Source organism: Haliaeetus leucocephalus, unplaced genomic scaffold, assembly GCF_000737465.1.
Source record: "Haliaeetus leucocephalus isolate CR32 unplaced genomic scaffold, Haliaeetus_leucocephalus-4.0 Scaffold145, whole genome shotgun sequence".
NCBI classification, from domain to species: Eukaryota; Metazoa; Chordata; class Aves; order Accipitriformes; family Accipitridae; genus Haliaeetus; species Haliaeetus leucocephalus.
The window spans coordinates 594,954-619,440 of record NW_010972581.1 but is presented as its reverse complement, the minus strand read 5'-3'; the positions used below and the strand labels follow the sequence as shown (position 1 = coordinate 619,440).

Genomic DNA, 24,487 nt, shown 5'->3' with positions numbered 1-24,487 from the left:
CTTTGTCTTTTCAATTCAAAGTCTGGGTGAAATTGGTCAAATACACCCATGGTTTTCTTTAGACCTATCTTACAATTGTTAGTATTCCTGTATTTAAGACACCAGTATTCCCATACCTTAAAAAAATGGAAAAAGATTCTTCAGAATGACTGTGATCAAACATGGAAACATTTGCCCTGAGAAGCTGTGGGATCTACTACACTGGAGATAGTCAGGCCTCGGCTGGGGAAGACCCTGAGCAATCTTACAGGACTTGAAAGTTAGCCCTGCTCTGAGCAGAAGCCTGGACCAGATGAGCTCAGGAGGTTGCTGCTACCTTAACTGTATTTGAGGATGATCAGGAGAGCTTGTTCGCCCCACCAGCTGCCAGCTGGAGGGGAAGGGGAGCTGTACACAGTGTGCACTGCACCCACTGTGCAATGGCACCCAGCACACTCTCATTTCAAAAGCACTTGGTCTGAGTTTTGTTGGCAAGAACAGGCATTAGATGAACCCATGAACCAGGCCTAATAGCAGGAGGTGAGACATCCATCAAGTAAGTCGCAGACATTTTTTTCAAGGTACCACAACAATCCATGGCTATTAAAGATAACAAAAGGAAGATAGAGAAGGAGCAGCTGTCTGACTTGTCAAGAAAGATATGATTTGCTCCAGGACAGCAGATTATCAATAGTTATTTGGGAGCCTGAAATGCAATGTACTTGCGTTAAATTGGAATCTTCCCCCCAGCTCCCCCTCCCCATATTACAGTATGTTTCAATAAAAGCCAATTTACCTGATCCTGTGGCAATGTGCTTTTAGGTATGGCTCATAATCTTCACAAGGGCAAACAGAGGTTGTGCGTTTAAGCACGTCATCCCACATTTCCAGTCCTTTAGCCTCGGTACACCACTCTCTTCAAACATACTCAAAGATTTAGACAGATGGAAGTGTGCCTTTGCTCCTGCTTGTCGGCAGTGACCTTGTTATCACACCACTGTGTGTCTCTGGTTTCCAGACCATCCTTGGGGTGCTGTGTGTATTTTGCTGGAGGGACCTGGAATTAGCTGTTGGGATGTTCCTTCCCAGCTCTTACTATAGGGGGGGTGGCCACTAGTTAATGTCGAGTGGAAATGCTGTGCAAATGGAGTGGGGGACAAAGTCCAAACATCTCTATTTGTAAGTATGTTGGGTTTAGTGTGAACATGAAAGTTTCCCACTTTCAATCTTCACTGGCAGCAGACTTTCACAAGGCTGTTCCAAAGTCTTAGCTGCCCAGGGTCCTGCAAAAACCACCGTTGCTTTCTGGAGAGAAGTGTGACCCCACTTCATTCCTCAGGAGGTTTCAGAGGTCTGGCTGGTCTGCTCTCCCAGCCTGATGAAACTCATTTCAGAGAGAGGAAACCCCACACATTCCTAAGCATCGGAGTCTTGTCTGCTCACCACTTGGTAGCAGTCAACCAAGGGGACCCTGGCCCCACTTGTCACCATTTACCTGCCTTCTTCCTGCGACTGAGTGTTTTCCACAGGGTTCCTCCAGAGCTCTCACTAGGACAGCTCTGGATTTCTATTTGGCAATGTGGGAAGCCATTCCAATCCAGCCTGGCTCTGGCAAACACACATTCATGTCATTCCTATAGGAGAAGAGCTCTCCTTTCTTTTAGTAGTGAAAAGAAGCCAAATGCAGTGACTAATTAGCACCTGTATTAATTCTTGCTACTGCCTGTCAGAATAAGGGGTTGATGGCTCTCTTGGATACCTAGAGCCAGTACTGTCTGGCAGATTAGCTCCCCCTGCCATCAGCAGGAGTTCAGAAGTGCATGTTGAGAGTGCACGCTCCCAGGGTAAACAAGCACTCACTAAAGACAGAGACACAGCTGCAGCTGTGTGCAGCACTCGAAAGCCTCTCTGCACTCCCACACCTGGCAAAGCTCCCCTCTCTTCCAGTCTAAAGCTGGCGGATTCCTCTTTTCCAGGGTTGGTTTTGGTTTGGGTTTTTTTTAGTAGGGTTTATGTCCCAGTTTATTCTTATTGACACTTTCCATTGGTGCCTCCTGCAGAGATTAATGGCAATCCAAGAGCATGGGTGACTGAAGTTTATCTTGTAACTCCTGTTGCATCTCTAAGATCAGGCACGTATTATTATTTACTTTCTGACATTGTGATGGTGCATCAGAGCTCAGCCACATGGTACGTCACGGTCCCTGTATATTCCTTGTGATCCACAGAGCTGTTCAGCTCCCTTATGCAGGGTTATGGTTTTGGCTACACATTTCACACGCATTTTCAAGTTTTGGCTTGGAAAAACTGACCAGAAAATAAGAATGGCCATCATGGTTCAAACCAAATATTTAGCCAATATTATATCCTCTGATATCTAGCCAATATTGTCGTTTGTTCATCACATTTCTTAGATTTCTAGCATTTGTGTAGAACAGCTTTGGTTCCTTTCTTTGCAGCATGTTTGGACAGCTATTGAAATGTCTTCCTGGTTTTCCAACTCCTATTTGATTATTTCTACCCTCCTGACTTACCCGTCTGTTGAAGGATGTCTCAGTCTTTAATACGGTCACCCCACAATTGCATGCGCATAGGCACCTGAAAGCTTTGCCCATTCCTCAGCTGAAAGGTTATTCACAAACTCCTTGATTTTGGGTGACATCGACATCATTCTTCTTCACTGAACAACCTGATCTAGTGAAAGATGTCCCTGCCCATGGCAGAGGGACTGGACTAGATGATATTTGAACATCCCTTCCAACCCAAACTGTTCTACAGTTCTATGATTCATTCTGTATGATTCAGATAATGTTCCTTCTATGTGTACAGGCTTCCTTTATTCTGGGAGTGTAAGCAATTAATGATGAGACTTAAGTCTTTTACCTTATTCCATCTTCTCTGTCAGGAATATGTTCCAAATTTGTGGAAAAAATCCATACATTTATTTAAAAACAGTTAAAATATTTTAATGCTATTATTTTTAAAGCATCATGATTTTTCAATACAGGATGGTATTTTCTTGGAAAGTGACTCAATGTTTACTTTTAATAATGTGTTTTAAAAAATGGACATGAGGAAAAATATTTAATTTTGGATGGGTTATTTGTTGTACCTGCCAGTATTTAAAACAAAAATTAAAACATAAGCAAACTGACAGGATATATAAAAACTGACAGCCACGTTTAATTTGACCATCCCCAACTATGAAACCACCTATTAATACTGGATATAAAAAGGAGATGTAGTGCTATCAAACAACCATACAAATGCTTGCTAAAATGACAGCCTCAGTGCCATGCCCAGCTGCCAATACCACTATGCAAAGATGCACAAAAAACCAAATTCTACTGATCCCACTGTTCACACAGTTTGTTCTTTCACTTCATTTATACTAGAATTTCGGTAAATGATTCAGCTGTCAATCACAGGAACTGAGAACAGTTTTAAAAGCCTATATGCAGTTTTAAAAGTGTCCAAAGGTACACTCTATCCACATGATTCAAATTGACCTTAATGTGTGCTCCACCACTTTAATACCACAAGAGGTTTCAAAATTTTCACACCTAAGAAATCTAAGTACTATGTACTTTCCAATAGTTATGAAATTGAGGGGGTCAGTCTAATTTTTATTAAGTTTCATAAAGTTCATTCCATAAAAATTCCTTAGTGCACTGCCTGTTCTGTAGTAAATTACACAATCAGGTGTCTGTTTGTCACAAAGTATTTATGAAGTTACATGAACCTGTGTGAGAGCAAAGGTGTAACATGAAGAAAACCTCTCTTGCTGGGAAATTCGGTGTGTTCCTTAGAACGCAGCCCTGCAAAAACTATTCCGCTGGGGAGCGAGAAGTCTAAGAAATGTAAAACAGAGCTGACGGACACAGTTTGGAGATAATTAGCAGATTGACTTTCCATGATCAGCTAATTTTATTATCAGTTAAATTGTTTGCTTCTTATTGTATTTCACCACCCATGCATTTCTAATAACAAATAGTCTTAATAATTACAAGCAATACCTGCTGTGCTATGAATAGGATGATATGAACAACAAAATTACTGTAATCAATCAGCAGCAGCATGTTGTTTAAATTTGCAGAAGTACAGGAAATTCTTGGGATCACTGCAGCACCGATATCCCTTTATATGATCATAAAATGTTACACATTAGCTGAGAAATGTAACAGCACTTGCTCATGTGAACTAAGCACGGCTGAAATGCATTCCACCACCTTAACCAGACAGTAGTTTTGATATCTTTGTAGCAATGAGAAGAGATAGCTAGGAAAGATTTACATATTAGTATGTGTGGGGATGGTGGTTTTGTGCATAATATGTAGAGACAGACATACCGACACACAGATTATCTGAAAACTTGCTGAGGTCTTTTTCTTGACAAGTAAACGCTGAACAAATACAGTTGTTCCATGTCCGCAACCTTAAAGAGCAATGGTCATAAGTGTTGTTTCTCTTGGCTGCAGCAGGCAAGTCTGAGCGTTCTCAGGAACGCTTCTGAGAAAAGAGGAATGGATAGAGATATCACCATGCTGACAGTTGCAGCCTTTGCTGGACTGAAGTTTGCATACCCTTGCTTCACTGACCTGACAGCAGGAAAGGGGGATGCTGAAATGACTTGAAACTGTTGCTTTTTGCTTTTATTTGGAAGAAAAGGCTGCGGGATTTATTGTGCTAACATTGCACTTGAGTGATTCCCGAGCACGACGGCAGTAAGCAAAGCACACCTAAGAAACCACAGTAAAACTAAGCTGGGCCACAAGACCAAGAAAGAAAGTGTCTGAAGCTATTACTTACTATGCTTGCCTTCACTGTAATAAATGACAGCCACTGAGTACTGCCACCTGAACGACCAGCCCACTTGAAGAACTGCAGCTCTTGGCAGCAAGCCTGGGGCAAGCAAGGCCCGGGTGTCTCTTCACATGGCCCCATTTGAAAGTCCCTCTTTGGCCACAGACCAAAAGATGTTTTGCTGCTTTGACCTGCTAAATGGCAGCACAATCACCTGGTTGTTTTTTTTTCAGGGCTAGTGCAGAAAGCCAGCCCCCCCCCGCCCCCTCCAGGTACCAGTCAGCTATACTGGCCTGGCACCATCCTGAGCCCGGCTGGGCTACTAACTGCACCATGCTGCCACCTCTCGCTAAGTCTTTAGGGCAAGGGCACAGGGCTGGCCTTGAGAAGGCACTTGCTGGATCCGGGATTATTCAGCTAGGTTGTGTTTTTCTCGTAGAAGCACCTTTGCTATGGCGTATCAGAATATTTAAAGAGCGGGAGCGAGGTCTTGAACTAGATCCATGTTTTTATGGGAAGTCAGTGGAAAGAGCAGCTCCAGTGTGTCCTGTTCAGTAAAGTCTTAGTAGGGTACTGAAATGGATGTTGTTTTTAATGGCTCCATACCCAGGGATAAATCTCTTTTCTTTGTCAGCTTTTTTCTCTGAGTATTTTCTCTGATTTAATTTGTAAGCTTTTCAGGGAAGATCTCTGGCCATGTGTTTTACAAAGGCACCTTGACCTCTAGTTGCTATGGGGACACAAATAACCACTTTCTTAATGACATGTGGAATTTGAAAAAGGAGCTATTTGATCATAAGCATCCATTTCTTTCTTCTGTTTTTTTGTCATACATGAATGCATCTAGCTATAACCATACTGCTTGCACAGGGAGAGCAAGCAGTGAGCTGACTGAATCGATGTCTCCAGACATTGGCTAAGACCAACAGTGCTAAGGACAGGGTCTGGCCAAGGGGCAGAACAGCATGCACTTCCCACAGAGTACTAAGCAAGTAAGCCCGAGCCCCACGAAGTGTCTGGCTAAATGCTTCCTTTTTGGCTGCCCATTGATTATTCCCACTGGCCTTAAATGCTTAAAATCTGAGTATCTATTTTTCCTACATAAAGTCATGTAACTGACACCCTGGCACCTCCACTGAAGCCCCACAGAGCCTGATCCAGAAGGTTTTTCAGAGCATACCTAATGCCTCTATAGCAAAGAGTATTATACTGCATACAATGCCTGCAGCCATTCCTCTTAAAAAGTGTCAGAATTTTGCTTTTCTTGCCCAGGATCTGGCAAACACGATAGCCCTGTCCATACATTGGTTCCTGGAAGCAGTTAATTTGCTGCAACTGTGCCCAGATGGGGGATTCTAGCCTGTGAGACTCTGCACTGCACCTTGGGTCACAAATTCACCTGATTGCATTTTCATTGAAAAAACTTATATAAATGCCTGAACTCCTTGAGGAACAGAACACTTCTCTCCCTACCACCCTTTTTTTTCCTCTGAAAAAAAATCTCAGACTTTAGCTATATTCTGATCGGGCAATAATGGACAAATTTCTTAAGAGTCAGCATAGTTTTTCTTAACGAAGATCAATTGTTATTAGTGGTAAACAGAATATTATTTGTCATTTAGAGGTCAATTTATGCCACTAGCAGATTAAGCTTTCAATTTTCTTTCTGAAGCAGCTTGGCACTGAAAGCAACTGTGGAAATTCAGACAAGCAAAAAGCATCACAAACTAAAAGCAAGCAAACATGCAACATTTAGATGCGTTTTTTTAATATTTTTGCTACATTGTTTCTTCTTTACACTTCCAAAAAAACCAAAAAAGATAAAAGGAAAAAGAAAAGCCAGCCCTGTGCATTTCAATTTTCCATGTAGCCTGCTGCAGAAAGTATAATTAATTTTGATCTTTCAGTGTGGATTTGCATTTAAATTAATGTGCGTGGGCAAGGAAAGGGAAAGGGAATGAGGCTCACCTTTTATTTCACTAATAACAACCATAGAACAGAATACAGAGAAACAAGAAAACAGATACTCTGACAAGCCTGGGGCTTGAAGCAACGTTCCCATAAGGGACTGCCTTTAAGCGGTGCAAGGAGGTGAGGAGGTGCTGAGTGTGCAGCAGTGTGACACACACGCTCTGCCTGGCCCCCAGCAGCCTGCCTGTGCCTGCAGGGCTGGCTCCCCTCGCGTGGGCTTCGTGCTGCCTTTACTGCCTGCGTGACACACAGCCACTGCACAGGGGCGTCCACTGTCGCTGCGGGGTGGTGGTGGGCAGGTCGGTCAGTGAAGCTGGACTCAGCGTCATGGGTTCGGGGAGTCTTTTGACCAGGGACCCCCAGGGAGGACTGCGTCCTGTGATCCACGCACTAAAATAGCACTGAGTTTGCTTCATATCTGCAGATGGTTGTGTTCTGGCTCTGAAATGCCAACCCCAATTAAAAGAGAAATGAGTAATTTATGCCAGCTGAGAATCTGTATTCTGGCAGTTGTATCTGTCTTTGATTCTCCTGTCTCTACAAGTTTGGAAAGGGTAACAAAGATAATTGTTGAGGTATCAGGGGAAGTGACAACTTGAGCAGGACTCGCTTCCCCAGTATAAACTCTACCAGCGAAGCCTTCATACAAAGGGTGACCCAAACATGAGAAACTGCATGTCAAGGAACATGCATTTGCCAAACTAAGTATGTGTTTCAGGGACTAAAAATACCCTTCCTTCTCTATCTGCCTGTCCATATTCTAATGTGGGATTTTTAAAAACTTGGCTTAGTGTTTGGTGGTTTATGAAATCAGTTGCTGTCTATCTGAATCCTTAACTGCTCAAATACCTTTACTGGCACGGCAGTAGCCAACCCAGCCAAGGGTTTCACAGGCAGAAAAGAAGAGCATTTAAACACAGGTATCTCACCATCCTCGTGGTCTCAGAAAACACAAGCAATAAGATATAAAGGCCTGTTGTAAAATGTCGTTTCTTTTAAAACCTTTGTTCATGTTCAGCCTGTGCCAGGTTCTGAGAGAACAAGCAGTGCTGTGCCTTGCAATGTTACAGATATGCTGTGTTTCAGGACACTGATAGCACAGGTCATTGCCTCCTCACTTCAGAAAGCTCTAGTTTGGATACTGCTGCAATCAGCACAACTGCTAAGTACATTTAGGTAGCAGCTCTCCGCAGAGCTGCACGAGGGGCAGAGAGCAGAGAACCGGCAAGGTTGCTGTTTTGCCCCGCGGTGCTTGCACGCTGTCTGAATGTGATATGATGCCGGTGCATGTTACAGTGGTCTTGGGGCCCTGCTGATTTACGTTCCAGCATCAGAAAGTACCCAGCGGTCCAACAATCACAGCTGATACAGCGGAGATGGCTCAAAAGCTCATTTGTGCCTCCATCTCAGACGTACTGGGCAGAGGAGAGTCCTACCCCAGGCTCTCTCTACGTTTCTTTAAAACCATTCCTTAGTCAATTAGCTAATAAAATATGCTAATGAAGTATAATTTTCTTTCAATATTTGACTGTCCAGGGGATAGCGCTCTCTCCAGCCTCTAATCTAATCAGGATGCACTCCCTTGCTAACCCCTAATAGCAATGCATTTTTCCTATCTAATGGCCACACCAATGCCATCAACAATTAACTGAACACATTTGAAGTGACATGATTTCTTCCTCAGTGCAAATTAATTTCTCATAAATTCATTGGTAAATTCACTGCATTGAAAATTAATCCCAACTAGTAACAAGGCTAAATTGTAGTTTCTCCATGAGGAAAAGGCAGCACAGATCTGCCCTGCTTTGGCAGCAGATCAGACACTAGCATGCGAGCCAGAGGCTCAGTCATGTTCCCATGTCCTTCCTGGGAGAAGTTTATTTGGGCTGGCTTAATTCCCCCATCCCACCACCTTAATTAGGTTGAGCAGAGGCTTCAGTGCCTCGGGAGCACTGCCACAAGGCTTGGGAAACCGCTTTTCCCATCTCAGCTCTACACACAGGACAAATAATTTTCCCTCTGCATACTGCAGTTCCCCTGCTGTGAAATGAGGCTGTAGTACCTCCCCAGTGAATAGAGGCATTGTATTAACTGCAAACATGGTTGATTCCAGGTCGTCTCCTGTGCACGCTGTGAGTGATCCTCTAGCCCACGTGGAGAGAACAGGACCCGTCATCCCAAGCTCTCCCAGCAGGAAATAACCTTAGGCAGGCTGTCTGCACATCAACCACGAGGCAGCCATGTAGAACAAAGTGTAACATGCTTAAAATTGATCAGCAAACTGCTTTTCCACAGTTATACAGACACAGCCCATGAAGGACTTGATTAAGGTGGTACTGCTTGGTATGTCCATTCTCATACTTGTGGGATGACATTTCATCCCAATCTATATGGCAAACGCTTAATGGCCTTTGAAGACCTCTACTGATTTTCCTCTGTAAATGTTATAGCCACATCTCATCTAGACTGCTTGTGAACTCTGAACGTGCACTCTAATGGCAGAATATAAAAAAAAAAAAAAAATTGCCTTCCCATTAGTATGTATTTAAACGAGAGCAATATACATTGTTCAAAGCAAATAAACCACTGGCATAACCTTCTGTTTGTTGTATTTCGGTGCCATTCAGTAACAATTCTTGGAGCTGGCCTTCTTATTTGCAGGCAGAATTAGTTGAAACTTTTCAAAAATATTTTTGATGCTGTAGAAGCACAGCTTTTGTTTTAGAATTCAGAGTTGTTTATGAGGAAAGTAAGGCTGTATATTTCAAACCCAGAAAAAAACCCTAATCTTGTGTTTGCTGACTGTCTTACTGGTTCTTTTTCAGCCTCTGATTTTCCATGTACTGTTCTCTTTTTACTTTTTCTACCTCCAGATTTTCTTTCTAACCTCATTTATGGAATAATTTAGACTAAAAACTTTCTTTTCTTTGACTGAAGTTTTGGTAACTTCTGGTTGGCAGGCTATGAAGTTAAGTTTGCCTGCCTTAAGAAGAAAATCCAGTCTCCTAACTGATGCTAAGCATGACTTAGCTTTCTGAGCTGGAAATCTTGATTGGAAAACATGGTACCTCCTATATTAATTTTGATGGAAAATAAAAAGTATGAGCCATATTATCCAAAAAACAAGTCAAAATGTAAGTCTGCACTGAAAACAGTCTAGTGTCTAGATTGCACCCTTAAACCCACATCCCATATATGTCATCACAACAGTAACAACAAAAGAGGTAAAGGAAAAGTTAAGACTTTCCAAGATACATGCTAAATAATTAAATAGTTTATCTAAAAACAAAATATATGCAGAAATACCCACCTTTCCCCTGGGCTCAAATGCCTGTACCTTTATGTGGTAAATCTTGTTCAGATCATAAGGGAAATGTGGCCATACTTTGCAACATTCAAAGCTTGCCTCATATCAAGGCATCTAGCCAGTAGTGAATCCAGGGCGTTTGGAGTCACACAGCTACTCAGTTAGAAATGGAAAGTTTATGACAGATCTTCAAAACCTCAAGAACAGTGTCATTTTTTTAGGGATCAGAAATGTTCCTTCAACAAAGGTGCTGCCATGCAGTCATCTCAGTGTAAATTAAGACAGTTCTTGGCAATGGTCAAACTAAACAGCATGTTGTCAGCTTTCTACATGGGAATACAGCAATCACTGCTTTTACCGAATGGATACTGGGGTTATTTCCAGGAAAAAATGGCTTGATCTCCTAAAGATAAGCATATTCCAGAGAAGTCCCCATCTGATCTTAGCTAGACATTGCTAAGCTTTCCACACTTTCAGAAGCCCCATCTATTTGTGTATATGTTTCCTTGTTTTCAAACATTCAAAAAGAGATGAAAATAATGAGAAAGGGAAGGTAGTAGTTGAAACACCAGGTAGCCTCAGAGACTAGCTTCTTTTTCCAGAGTCTTTTGAGAGATTGAGAGGTGCCTGTGCCCCTGTTTTCCCAGATATGAGATGAGGTGTTTGGGTCCTTCATTGAAAACTTTGAGAATAACTGGTGGGGATAGGAATTAGTTTCAGTCTAGCGTCAGTTGGTAGAACATGCTTGGGGGACTGGAAATAACTAAATGCTAGACTGGAATACAGAGGTAGATGAGCAAAGGCACCTAACACCCATTAGTAGCAATGAGAGCCAGACGGTGGGCAAGGCCAGCCCATTTTACATCAGCCCAGCTTGTGCATAAGCTGCAGATCCAGTATAACTCACACATCAATTATTTAAATGGTAAATAATTTCCAACAGCAAATATATTCAACATCATTGCAATTTGGGGACAATTTAGAAAGAGGCAGAACTCCCCTCTACTACATTATTTTTATTGTGAATCGTTTGTTCAGCTTCTTGTCTTTGATGCATTGCTTTCATTAACTTGAAACAGTGGCAAATATCAAGTTTTGTTTGAAAGATTTCTTATTTTGGTTTTCTTAGGGTTTCCTTCCCCCCATGCCCAAACAGGAAAAGAAATTAAAAAACAGGCTACAAATGTGAGAGAGAGTGTGTGTGTGTAAACAAATGCAAAACAAGTTGCCATCACAGGGTGACATCCTTCACATTCAGGTCTGAACAGCCTCCCTTGCTCTTGTCCTGCTCACCTGACCCTACCCCAGAATTGCAGCTACTTGTTATACCACACCTCCCTTTGGCCCTGTGGAAGCTGGGGGCTGCAGAAGCACAGAAAGGGGAGCCATGAGGCAGAGAAGACCTGGGGGAAAGTCTGAACTTAGCAGCTGAAGCAGCTGCCTTTTCTCTAACCTGTCTAGCAGAGATGACACCATGGGCCCTGTCATTTTTTTCTCATGCTCTCCCAGAGTTTTCCAAGAACGAGGTAGGTTCTTTTCATTCTGGCATGGGAGATTCTCTTCCTCTTCTGTTATCCAGTGCCTGTTGGCTCTCTTTCACAAGAAGTCCCTGGGACATTTCACGCAGACCCATTCCATGCAGCTCCTCATACGAGAAATTGTTGGATCTTTCTGTAAAGCCATCTGCCCAGCTCTGGTGTCCAAAAGCACAGAGACTCCTGTGAAATCCCCGATGTAGATGCAGAGCACGTTTAAAGGCCTGAAGTGATCTTGACCCTGCCATAATCAACAGGCATCTGTCTTATTAACAGATATGAGATTCTTTTCACAATCTTGAAGACCCACTGGGGCTTTTAGTATCCTGAGTTCCTTGAATGAACATTAAACCCTCATGAATGTGCTGGTGAACACCAGGTTAATGCTGGAAGTCTATCTGTTCTTCAGACAAAACCCATAATACCCGAGTTTAAATTGATGTAGGAGCTGTTTAAAAACCAAAACTGCTTTGGCATCTTCTATTAATAGTTCAGTAGGCTTTAATTCTTCATTTTACCTGAGAAGACATATTCTCTAGGGCCTGGATTACTTCTATAGGGACTTGCACTGTCCTTTTCTCAGTTGAGCCATAGGCACTAATATAAGACACATTGTAACTAATAATAGGCAATTCTGGTAAACAAATTTTGTTGTTTCTCATCTAGATCTGTCAATTAAGTCTATTGCAAAGGCAAGAAAAGCAAAGAATCTAGCTATGAAATTTCCTTTTCTTAATGAGGCATTTAAATAGCATCTCACATTTGTTCTCCGATTGTTTACATAGGATGTCATTTGTGATGCATTGTTAGAGCCCTGTAAATCTCAGCTGGGAACAATATCCCAGAGAGCAGAGAGGGCCAGCTCTGCTTCAAGCTACGTCTCAATAGATTCGCTGCCTTTTCTTTTATTACGTTACTCATCTGAAATGATATCTGTAATCCTGCTAATGAAATGCAATAACATCAGATGCAGCAGCTGCCAAAAAAAGAGGAAGAATGTGAATTTCCATTAAAGTTTTCGAGTTTATCTTCACTTTTTCCATTGCTGGTTTAAAAATTGCTGGTTTTTCTGAAGGTCATCTTATTTCTATGAGCATTTAATGGATAGCCTGGCTTTTGTGTTTTAGATATTTTACTCCCTCTGGTTCAATAGGTCATTAGGCATATATTTAAGTCATTCTTTGTCCCAGATGTTTCTTACGGGACCACAGCCAAAACAGACAAAAGATCCCAAGGTGGATGAAAGGCAGGTTAATTATTCTTATTTTATGGATGAGAAAATGAAGCTCGAAAGGGAGAAACTGTCTAGCACACAACTCACCCCAGTCAATAGCATGACTCCCATTGGTTTTGAATCAAGTCTTAAAGACCTAAGTCTTAAACATCACATTCATTTCAGTGTGAATCAGGAGACTTCAAAAAGCCCAGCTGGCCCCCTGGCTTTTATTGTTATCTTTAGAAGACCAAAATGTTTTAAAAATGTGACCCTAAAATTTTTGCTTAAGGTCCTATGTTACTAAGTGCACTGCTTCTAAAGCAGCTGGGTGAGCCAAACCTCAGCCATAGTTTCCTAATTCAGTTCATAATGAAAATATTCTTTGTAACCACATGTACATTTCAGAAAGCAAAACTCCAGGGATATCTGATCAGATGCTTTTCAGACTGATTTAATATCTCTTTCTCCACAGCTTATAATGAGATTCAAGTGCTCAGCAAAAGTGAACTGCAGGTGCTTAGTCATCGTAAGCTTGCTCTCATTATTAAGTCCAATTAAGTTGGGAGCAAGAAGCCGGATGTCAGCGCCCCAGCTAGAAATGTCTGAATGCAAGTTCTGGGCTTTAGCAGTGTCAACAAGAGATACATGAGACAGGGCTCAAATGAGAGGGTTACAGCCACAGCTTGGGGTGCAAAATAGTGTCTGTGAAGTGCACGGCAGCTTCTGGAGGGCTACCTGATGGCTGCGATTTCAGCTGAAGCACTCCATGCATTGTCTGTCCCTTTTGAAAACTGGGCAGAATTGGTTTTCTGTAATTCCAACACAGAATGGGGGGGGAATAGATTTTGGAGTCTAAGTTCAAGGTAACTTTTTAGTCACTTTGAAGAAGAAAAGCATGAAGCTAAGTCACTTTGGCTTCTTCTTTCTTTTAACTGTGTTAGGTCAATGACGCCGTTCACATTTCCTGACTGGTATTACAAAAGAAGTGAAAGTATTCCTAGCAAGTCACACAAATCTGTACCAGCAGACAGAGTCTTGTATTTTGTACAGAGAGATTTGCACAGATATGCCACAAATAAGCTGAGAGGAGGTCATCTTCCTGATGCTTCTTCCTGCACAGATCAGAAATGAAGCCTACTAGACAGGCTGGCCTCATGGCTAAAGGAGCATGCCAAGGCAAGAATTTAGGTCTCTGTTCTGACATGCACATGCTGCAGAGGCAAGAAGCAACCTACTCACGGATTAGATCTCCAATTGTGAGCTGGGGAGGAAGATGGTAGTGACTGGTTTGAGTTTTGTGGCAGGAGCTGTTGCTTATTTTGTGCTTAGGCTTGCAAAACAAACAGTAAAGAATTTGAGTATATACAAGCCTCACTGTGGCAGTAACAAGAAATTCAAGGAGTTTCTAATAAACTGAGTTGTGTTGACAGGCATAGAGAAGTAAAAAGAGCTTAGAATTGTGTCATTTGAGGGATACTGAAATTCATCATAAGCTAGTCTTCTATTGCTATCTGTTGTGTGACTAAGACAAAAGAAAAATAAATTATAAATATAAGATGAAATAAATATCATGTTTCCTCCTAATCTAGTCATTTTCATTTACAAAGTCAACATAGATGAATGAGCAATTTACCCAGATGAAATCACTGTACTTCTTAGTGTCCATTTGCAATAACTGCCCATCCCTAGTGATTCGCCTTCATTGTTACTTTCCAATTGAGTTGTTATGAATGCAGAGAGGGGAAAATTTATTGAAAACAATAGTTGGATGTGACTGCCAACCCAATGTGCTCTGCAAATCTGCTCTGGGGACATAATGCTGGGCCTATGAGCTCTGCAGACAGTCTGCACAGCAGGATATTGCCTGTCCCTTTGAAAACTCATTCATATATGGATTTGAGCTGTTACTCTGGGCTAGTGTGAACTACTTAGGATAAAAATGGGGAGGAAGGAGTTTGAGATCTGCTAAAAGCCATAGACTTTGTAGCTGCCTTTCTGTCCAGGGAGTACATCCAGCTCAAGGCGACTCACGGCATGATCAGATTGTGGCCCTCTTTCAAAAATTTTGGCTTTTTCAAAGCCTGATCTCCTAATCTAGGACAGAAGAAAGATCCCTCTGGAAGGCTCCATGCCCTAGATATAACTTATTTGGGTCTCTTCAGTTTATGAGACACAAGAAGGGCTCCTGGTTGATTGACAGGCCGAGACTGAAGTCAGCTTGGGAGAGCCATAAATAGCATAATTCAGCTTCTCCAACTCCCCAGCAGGTGTATTCATCGGGCACATGAGTCTCTCCAGGCATCAGAATTGACAGATTTCATTAACTTTCTTCAACCTGAGAATCCAGCTGTAATAGACAGTGTGGAGAAATCAGAGGAACTGCAGGTTCTCAGCAAGACTGTGTTATCAGACAGTCCTGATTATAGAGAGCTGGTAGGCAAGGCACTGGCTTAGCAGTCACCATTCTCCCTGGTACTGCTCTTAATGACTAATTCCCAGAGCATCCTTTCTCACCTCTCTGAGCCTTGCAGTTTAACATTGCAGGCAGCCTCTAGAAGGGAGTTACGTGATGCAGTATGAACAGTCGTCCTTTTCAGCAACAGCTCTGCATCCAGCTGTTTTGTTTTAGCACAGGCCTGGCAAAATATGGAGTTATTCCTTAAGCCCTTACTCTTGGAATTATGCTACTAGCTCTCAGACGTCATTAAAAACAGGAAAGTTGCAGATTTAGAGAGCGAAAACCCTTAGCAGACTTTTTGGAAAGGAGAAAAGAAAGAGGACGTCTTCCACTAAAGGATTAGTTTTCATACCTCATGTGCCTTAAGTTCCTCTCACAAGGCTTGCCTTGTGATTTCTAAGCAATGAAAGATTCTTCTCCTTGCTCTTCACCAGGCCAGCTTGGCTTCCACTGTTCTGTGTTTTGAAGAGCTGCTTCACAGTTTGGGGTGAACAAGAACCTGTTGGCTTTAAACCGCTGCTCTCCTTCCAGCTGCTCAGCACTGGCTGAGCTGAGCACTACTGACAGGCAACTGGGGGGAGAAGTGAGCTGGAGGCAGTAACAGATCATCTTGAAAAGGGAAGGAGGGAAAATAGGCACAGGCCTCACATGCAGCTGGAAAAGAATTGTGTGCTACGGTACTTCTGCTTATGTTTGTCCTCTGAGATGGTAAGGTATGTCCTTGCATTAGGTGATAAAGATCTTATTCAAGGCACTTGGAAGTCAGTGGGACTGTTAGACTCGGTGAAATGGCGTGTTGGAAGGGCCTGCGCAGAAGCCTTGTTTTTGTGCAGGGAGTCAGATGGGGTAAGCTCTGACCAGGTGGTCTGGAGGGTGATGACATCTAAGGGGCTGCCTGTTCTCCCATGGCTTCTGGGGAACATGCAGGATGAGAGCAGTAGGTGAAACCTGGCACATTAATGCATCCCAACACACTGCCCTACAGCCTGTAAGGAGCAGGCTAAAAGAGAGATTGGTCCCCACCACGAAGAAGGAATTGCACTGTCTTTCTCCTTGTCCTCTCTCAAGAGGAAAGCAACAGAAAATATTTCAGTGGTTTTCCAGGGAACATAGCTCTTAGGATCGCTGTAGAAATACCTGCAAGAAGCAGTTGTAAGATGGCATAGCAGACTTCTGAAGCTTCATAGTGTCCAGAAATGATGCCGTTTATTCTTGAGTGCCATCTACTGACAATTTCTTTCTTAATGATTTACTTTCATTGACATTGCTTATTTTAAATGCCCTATGTAACATCTGTTAGTTTAGATGGAGGGGTCTGCAATTTTGGAGCTGAAAGTTTAGGAGTTAATATTTTACTGAGACAGCCAGCAGCTTGTAATGTTCCTTATTCCTTGAGCGCCTCATTCCCCTCTGCAGACTGGGATACTCTGCACATGATGTTTTCAGTTCTCTCTTCAACTTCCCTTTTTCCTTCCACCCATCACCAGGCTTCCTCCCACCTGCCCTTCCTTCCCTGCCTGCTCCTTCCACCTAGAGGGCAATTTCTGGCCTCCCTAAGCTCACTCTCCTGATTTCAAAGAGTAGCTCTAGTTGTGCTACTTCCTTGTGCAGGAGGTTGCATCCATGAGTTTGTTACAGTATTGCTGAGATCTTATTTCCCGCTCTCCTTTCTGTTCTTCCTCTTCTTTCAAGAGCTTTTTCAGCAACTTTTGTGCAGTAACCTTGAAAATATTTAATGATCACTGACTCCACTATATTACCTGTTCTAGAGGTATTTTATTTTAGTTATGTGATACTTGAATTAGCATTATTATTACAGTTTTTCATTTTCTATCTGTAAGATTTCCTCCCCCACCAGTCCAATACATTTTGCAAAGATAAAAATAAATTAAAGGTGAAGAGTTATTGCCAAGGACAAGAGCTCGCGAAGTTTAGCCTACAAGGTATTTCTCTCTCCATTGAAAACATAATCTTTCTAGATAAAGAAAATGCCAGGTACCTAATTCATCATAAGCAACTGAGAAAATGGGACAAGAGGCTTCCTTCTTATAGACTTAGGTTTTGGCTTGGTTTCACCTCTGCCAGCTAGCCAAAAGAATGAGGAAAACAGTAGTAAAGTCACCTAGTGCACAGCACCAATTTGAGTGAGGCTTCTTTGATCATACCTTACATAATACGGTGTGATGGCCAGTAACACCCAGGCACTCAGCTGCCACTCAATTTCAGGCAGAAAACATCAAGCAGTAGAAGTGTGGATATCTGTCCACAACATACTTATACTGTGGAGCTCCTTCCCAGAGGATTTTGCTGAGGTCAAAACTGTAAGTAGGTTTAAAAAGGATTAGACAGATTCATGGTGGGCAGGTGTGATGTTTGCTATTAAGCATGACAGCCTGGATCTAACATCTGTTACAGAAAGCTCCTGTAGAGCTGATGGTTGGAAGGCTGCAACAGGGAAACTGCTGTTCTCTGCCGACCCTGGTTGGTGTTCCCAGTCCCTGCCGGGGCAGTGGCTACAGCAACTGGGGGCCAGTTCAAAACAGCGGTCTTCAGTCTGGAGAAAGCCTTTGAATTCCCATGGAAATGGCAGTTTTTCTTAAATGGTTATTCTCCACTAAGAGCTCATAGATCCCCAAATCTCCACTGATAAAACTGGGATTGCACCCCTGAACTCAGTGCCACAGAAAGCACAGGGTTAGGCTTTGCCAGGGTTGTTTCAGTAGAGACAGTATTGCTGAAGTGAGGGCTGAGGAGTATTTCAGTATTTGTTCCTGGCCTTCTAAGTCCATATTCTGCCTTTCATATAAGCACAGATCCAAACTAATGTTTGACTGACTTAGGAACTACTTAACAGTAACATGTTATCTGTCACTTGCATCCCATTTCTTTTATTTTAATGATTAACAGCCTCCTGTGCTGCACTTCATAATTCAGACTTTTTCCTCCTTTCTTGAATCAGGCGGTGAACACTGATCAGTGACAGACATGATGCTTGTGAAATTGCTGCACAGGGCTTCCTCTCACTGAAGGGCTGACAAGATACCAGCTGAGGAGAAAGCTTAATTGCATGGGTGATCAAAGGAGACTGTATGAAGACAGGGAGACTGTAAGGGGGTGTGCGTAGGAGTGCGTTTTAGCAAGAGATTATAGGGGAACATGTGAATCTGGCACACGTGAAATGACAGAAATGAATGCATGAACTAGTACAAAATAGCATGCTAACCAAAGGCATCCACAGAGCAGCTTCAGCCCCGTCTCAGCTCTTGCCTAAAAGAACTGTATCCTATTAGCTGTCATCCTCCAAACTATATGAAGAGAAAAAAGTGAAGGTTTGCTCTTCGCAAGTGGGAAAGGAGTAGGAGGGGAGAACCTCATGAGACAACAATATCCAGGCTGAACTGGAAAAGAGAGATCAAAGCAAAGAGCTGGAACGGGAAGAAAGGACATGGGACACTGATATGGTATACTCCTGGGAATGGGAGGAATTGGCATAAAAAACTGAGAACTGAAAAAGCATTGAATGCACAGGCCAGCCCTTCCATGTGCTATAGAACGCTGTACTGTCAGAGCTGCGGTTCATAGTTTGTATCATGCTTTGTTGTATTGCTTACTGTCTTCCTTTATACTCAGCTCCACTCACATCTCTGGGAGTATTTGCGGAGTAAGATGCCTCTAAATATGAAAACAGGCACCACTGAAATGTCTTATACACAGGCTCGCACCATTTTAGCCCAAATCTATTAAAAACCTCATTACAGTTAAATTGGCATAAACCTTTGTGCCAGTGATCTTGAACTGATTTAAGCTGCATCAATATAAATCCAGTTTCAATTGATTTAAAAGAGTCTAGGCAGAAATGCACTGCGTTTCACAAACTGATGGGAGGACATACTCTTATGGAAATATTAAAACTTATGCGCTCAGTCTTTTCATATGCAGCTGTGGAATTTTTGAACTTTTACCATTTTGCGTTTTACAAGCCCTTACAGGAAGTGAAAAAAACTAGTTTTACAGCAGTCAGGTCAGCAGCCTTTTGCTTTATCAACTGAACCTTTGTGCAACCACAGAAGCCTTCAGCTTTAGTTTTTTATAAAATTCTAACAACAGAGGAAGAGCATAATATTTCTTCTACTTACCCTACTCTGAACTCAGAGTATTAGTGTCTGACTAAACCTTTTTTTTGCAAAAGGCATCTAGCTTTTAGTTGAATACACCCTTTTTTGTAAAATCAATGAAAGCCCATCATCTAAGATGCTTACTCCAAGAGTAAACCCTCCTGCCTCTTGGAACCAAATACCTCATTCCCAATTTGAGTTTCTCTGGCCTTCACTTCCAACCCTCAGTTCCTGTTGCACCTTTTTCTGCTCAACTAAATACCTCTGCAGTTCTAAGAAGTCCAGTTCAAGTTAATAGGCCTTGCATAGACCTGCACATCTCAAACATGAGTGACACTCAAGGTTACCAGTCCTCATCACAAGTAGCACCTTACTTCCCACAGGCAGAAGTGAGAGAAACATTTCTCAGTGTAAGAACAAGGGTGGCACAGTTAGGATCTCTGGAAACACAAATACAGCAGTATTTTGTCTTTTCAGAACTCAAGGCACACTATACACACATATACATCCTGTAGGTTTCAGGTACATTTGGCCCCACTCCCCAAAATCCTGGCCAGCAATTCAGTGGATAAAGCTAAATGCTATCAAACTTTGGCACTTGGCTACTTTCATTGCTCTTTCTCCCACTTTTTCAACCACCTCCCTCTAGTAAGGGCTGGAGGCATGTGGTGAGAAGGAGGCAGAAAGGAAGCATCCACTAAAACTGCTCTGTTCTCTGATAGGAAGAAAAGACGGATTTTTGAGAATGATTGCTCTCATCTTTTCTCATGTACAAGGTCCATATCTGCAGTTTATGTGCAAAAATCACCCTCTCCTCCACTATTTTCTCCCCTCCTCATGGATATGAAAAACAAAAAAAAGTGGTACTAGAAGACAGGGAGGTTGTCCTGACCATTGAGGAACTGGACGTGGTTGAGTCAGTTGAGAAGTCTGTCAGATTGCCTGCACGATCCCAGGTAAGTCATTTAATTGCTCTGCGCTCGAGTTCCCCACTACAGTAGTTGTTTGGTCTACATGGTCTGTTTAAGGCCAGCTTGAAACAGTCTAATGTTATCGAAGCTTATCTAATATAACACTGGGAGGGCAAATGCAGTTGTGGTCTTGAATTGACACCGAGTAATGTTAAAAAGAGGGTAGAAAAGTATTGCTGCTCATGGGCTGGCAGTGATAAATTACGCAGTCCTCTCCTTCCAGCCTCTCACATCTGTGATAGCTACAGTAGAAACTTAGTCCAAACACTGTTCTAATTTAGCACTGGAGCTGTCAAGCCAGTCTCAGCTTTCATGCGAGATTTCATGAAAAATAAATTTGACAATTTCTCCAAGCTGAAAGGCCTCTAACCATGCCTCCAGCCTGCTAGCCATAGTACTTACATGCTTTGTGAAATTTGTGCTTCACATCAAGAAGGGTAGATGATGGAGGTACCTGGAAAAGAAAACAAAATGCATGCAGATTAGTTCTTCTGTCTTCTTCACTGGAGGATCCCTTCTCCCCTCTTCTAATAACAAGATGATTCAATTTGTCTACAAGTTCCTTAGGCAATAATGAAGCAAATCAGCAAATTTGCTCTCACATGTTGATATGTTATTAAGGATTGTCCACATTTGATTTATACATTACCTGGACCACCTCCACTTGACCAATGGAAGGGTAAAATCCCAAGGGTCAAGAAGGAAAGCTGCTGGCCCTGCTTGAGGCAGTAACTGCCCCCAAGATCAAACCAGTGGGACAACTTGAAGGGTTAGCTTTAAAGTTAGGTTCAAGCATGCTGGGGCACATCTCTTAGAGACATGAAAGGGTTTTTCTGAGGGGCAGGTTCTGTCCTTTCTGCCTGAAATGAGTTTGCTTCTGCATGCTGTCATTGATGTGCACTGAAGCAATTCAGGTGTCACAGTGTTAGATGGCAGTCTGGAAGCCTTTTAGGCTCTATTTTATTATGTATATTGATTTCTTAATACACTTTGTACAAAGTATCTGAGAAACACAGAATTTACTAGAGCAAAAGTCTTAGAAGTACCTTACATTTACAAGAAAAGGCAATGGAACACTTCAGGAAGTAATATGTTGAGCTTGAGATTGAGGTGGCAAGAGGTAAGGGGGTCTGGTCTTTAACAAGACCATCCCTTTGCAGTTGACACTGATTTAATATTCTATATTGTTCATTTAAGCACAGAGACTGAGAAGTAAATTGAACTGTGTCTTAATTATAGGGATCTGCTTTGGCTCTAGCAAGAGACCTCATTGCTGCAGTCAGACAGCAGAACGCAGAAAAACATCTTCCCTGGAGACTTTAGGCACCTGTGCAGCATAGGCTAATACCAGTATGAAGTAGTGGTGATATATAGCAAAATCTTGAGGAGCAGCAGAATTTCTTTGGGTTGAGGTAAAGAAACAGCCGTGGCACCATTTTCCCTGGCTAGGTGCTCATTACCTCATTTACCTCATTTCCAGCTTCCCTCAGTCTAACCAGAATGTGGCAGTTTCCTGACACAGCCTCCTTGGCAGTTACAGAGGAACACAACAGTTCTGCTCTGCAGAAGCTTGTCTGTCTCTTCCCACCTAAAGATTTCTATGGGGTTTGCTGGGCAATCCAATTCCTGTTTCATTGCATTAGTTAGAACTCATACGCTTAAACATTAATCAACTTACTGAGCCTTGCTTAGTTCTTGGCACCATCTTTAGCCTGTAGCCCCAGTTCTTCCAAGTGTGATTAGTGATGTTTATCTATATATCTATTTTACTTACTAGTGATATTAGTGAACTGTGACAATAACCATGAAAAAAATAGAGAAGAACATAAGAAATCCTGCTACTAGAGATCAGTCAGCACCCTAACGTATGTTGTTTTGTTGAAAAGACTGAGTTTGGAGAAAAACTGATGTAAGAAAATAAAACTGCTGACTCAAAAGCAACAAATCAGTACAGACAGAAAAGTTTTGCTCTAATATAATTTGACACCCCACGCAAATATACAATATATGTGCCACTAGTGCTTAGGAATAAGCCAACTTGTTTCCAGTAATGATATGAACTGGCAGAGAGCTCAATACAGATTTCAATGATCTAAAGCTGTAAAATGATACCTGTGCTAAATGGTATGTAAAGTTCAGATTTTTTCCTAGCTTTTCCTTTGGGTTTTGATGGGAACCCTTTCTTTTCCACAGTTACAGAGGGTTTTACTGGGCATTGCAAAGGTCCTTATTTGCAGAAACTGCTGTAAGTGAACATCTACTTAAACCCTGATTTGTCTCTCTGATGTGCCTGCTGAGCGATGCCAACTCCACCCAAATCAAAGGCTGGGCCCCTTGAAACCAAGGATGTACCCTTTCCCCCTTACCAACATCACCAAGGTCTGTGTTGCACCCAAACCATGTTGAACAGTACTGGGCCAGGAAAGAGACATTTCCCTTTGAGTTCCTAATGCCAGCTGGGTCCCTTTTCTTCCTGGCTACAGGGAATAATAGAAGAAGCCATCTTACCTTTCTCAGTTCAAACAGCAAAGAAAATATTTTATTTGTATTCGTTGCACTTAAGCCATTCCACGTAACATCCAGTAGAATAGCACATCTCCCATAGTCTACATGTGCCTTTTCTTGCAACGTGCATAACCGCTGTGCACTTGAATACAGGAGACGGAGGGGTTACGTTTTCAAAACCTCTAAAAGTATCTGAAATTGCCTTCTCACACCTGTGAGGTCTGGAGCCCAGAATCCGTCAGATACGGATGCAAGTGCTGTTAGCTGGCAACAACTACACGGCGCACAAGACTGCAGACCAAAATCTGTCATGTGTCCTAGCACAGGGCAGGTGTACAGGTTTTCAGAGATGGCATTGGCAGCTCAAGGACAGGGATGGTCTTTTCCAACGTGATGGAGGATGATCTGGCTTTCTAAATACAATATAAGCTGCATTACTGCAGGGCCTGCATCCCTACAGGAGATCAGTATCTCACCATGCCGGGTTCTGGGAAGGAGTATGCAGGGCCAACCCGTGCTCTGGAGAGCTGATCATCTGATTAAGTCAAGGGAAGCTGAAAGACTGTTAAGCTTAGCACACTCACAGAGCAGTGCTAGCTCAAAACAGAGCCCACGGTCTCCATCTCCTGCACTCCTGAGTATGTGTTTTCTTCAGGGCAGAGCTGCCTTCAATCAGTGCAAAATTTCTAGTCCAGCCCTTCTTAGCAACTTTACCTTTACATCCCCCTCCCATTTTTCAACCTGAGGCTTTCAGTTCTTTCTCCCCTCCAAATCCTGCTATGCCAGCCATGGGATTGATATCACCTAAATTTAGCTGTCAAAAAATTACTATAAGCTTGTGGTTTAGGTCTACCCATAGAACCATTTACATGCCTCAGGTGCTTAAAAGTTACAAAGTGCCTGCCAGGATCTGCGCTTACAATGAGCGAGCCGTACCAGTGAGCGTATCCACGTGGTGTGACGTGAACCACCAGACACCACCACCTCCCCGACCTCCAAAGCTGGTGCTTGAACCGCGTAGCTGCAGCTGGCAGGGACTGGGCTCTGTACCGCACCTTTGAGAGAGGCAGAGCTCATTAGCAAGAACACTGCTGAGCCGGAGTACATCCAAGCTGCTTTAGGCTAGAGCTGGTTTAAATCCTGCCAGCTCAGGCCCAGGCAGAGCGCATACTTGGTCGGTTCGTCGCAGTCTGGCAGCTCTGCACGGCACCACGCTGTCCGGGCTGCATCTGCCCAGGGAAGGCCTGGAGCACACATCCAGCCGGGAGAGCAGGAAGACATTTGTTTTATGGGCCAGCTGGCTTAGAGAAGGAGCCTTCCACTTGAGACAAGCTACACAGATAGCAAGTTGAAAAATAACACAAATACCTTCCGCTTCAGAATGGGCTGTGACATAAAGGAATCGCAGTGTCCTTTCCCAGGCAGAATAATGAGGCCATAGCCACAAAAGAATGAAATACATTTTTTTATGATCTTGATAATTCTGCGTCCTTTTTTTTTAAAGGCCTCATAAAACAACCAGTGAAGTTATAGTTTCTAATATTGATCAATGTGAAGATGGATGCTGAGACATCAGCTTACTACTAAGAGTGTCCTCTTCGTAGACCATTAATTATCTTTTGTTCTT

At 42.7% G+C, this 24,487-nt stretch overlaps 1 protein-coding gene across 1 annotated transcript in view; it reads right to left on the bottom strand.

Moving 5' to 3' along the window:
- TECRL (trans-2,3-enoyl-CoA reductase-like) overlaps positions 1-24,487 on the bottom strand; it is a 65,232-nt gene that overhangs the window by 29,467 nt on the left and 11,278 nt on the right. Inside the window, exon 2 of the mRNA XM_010561457.1 lies at positions 20,758-20,809. Within this exon, the coding sequence (XP_010559759.1) occupies positions 20,758-20,809 (52 nt within the window). The remainder of the gene's footprint in view (positions 1-20,757; positions 20,810-24,487) is intronic.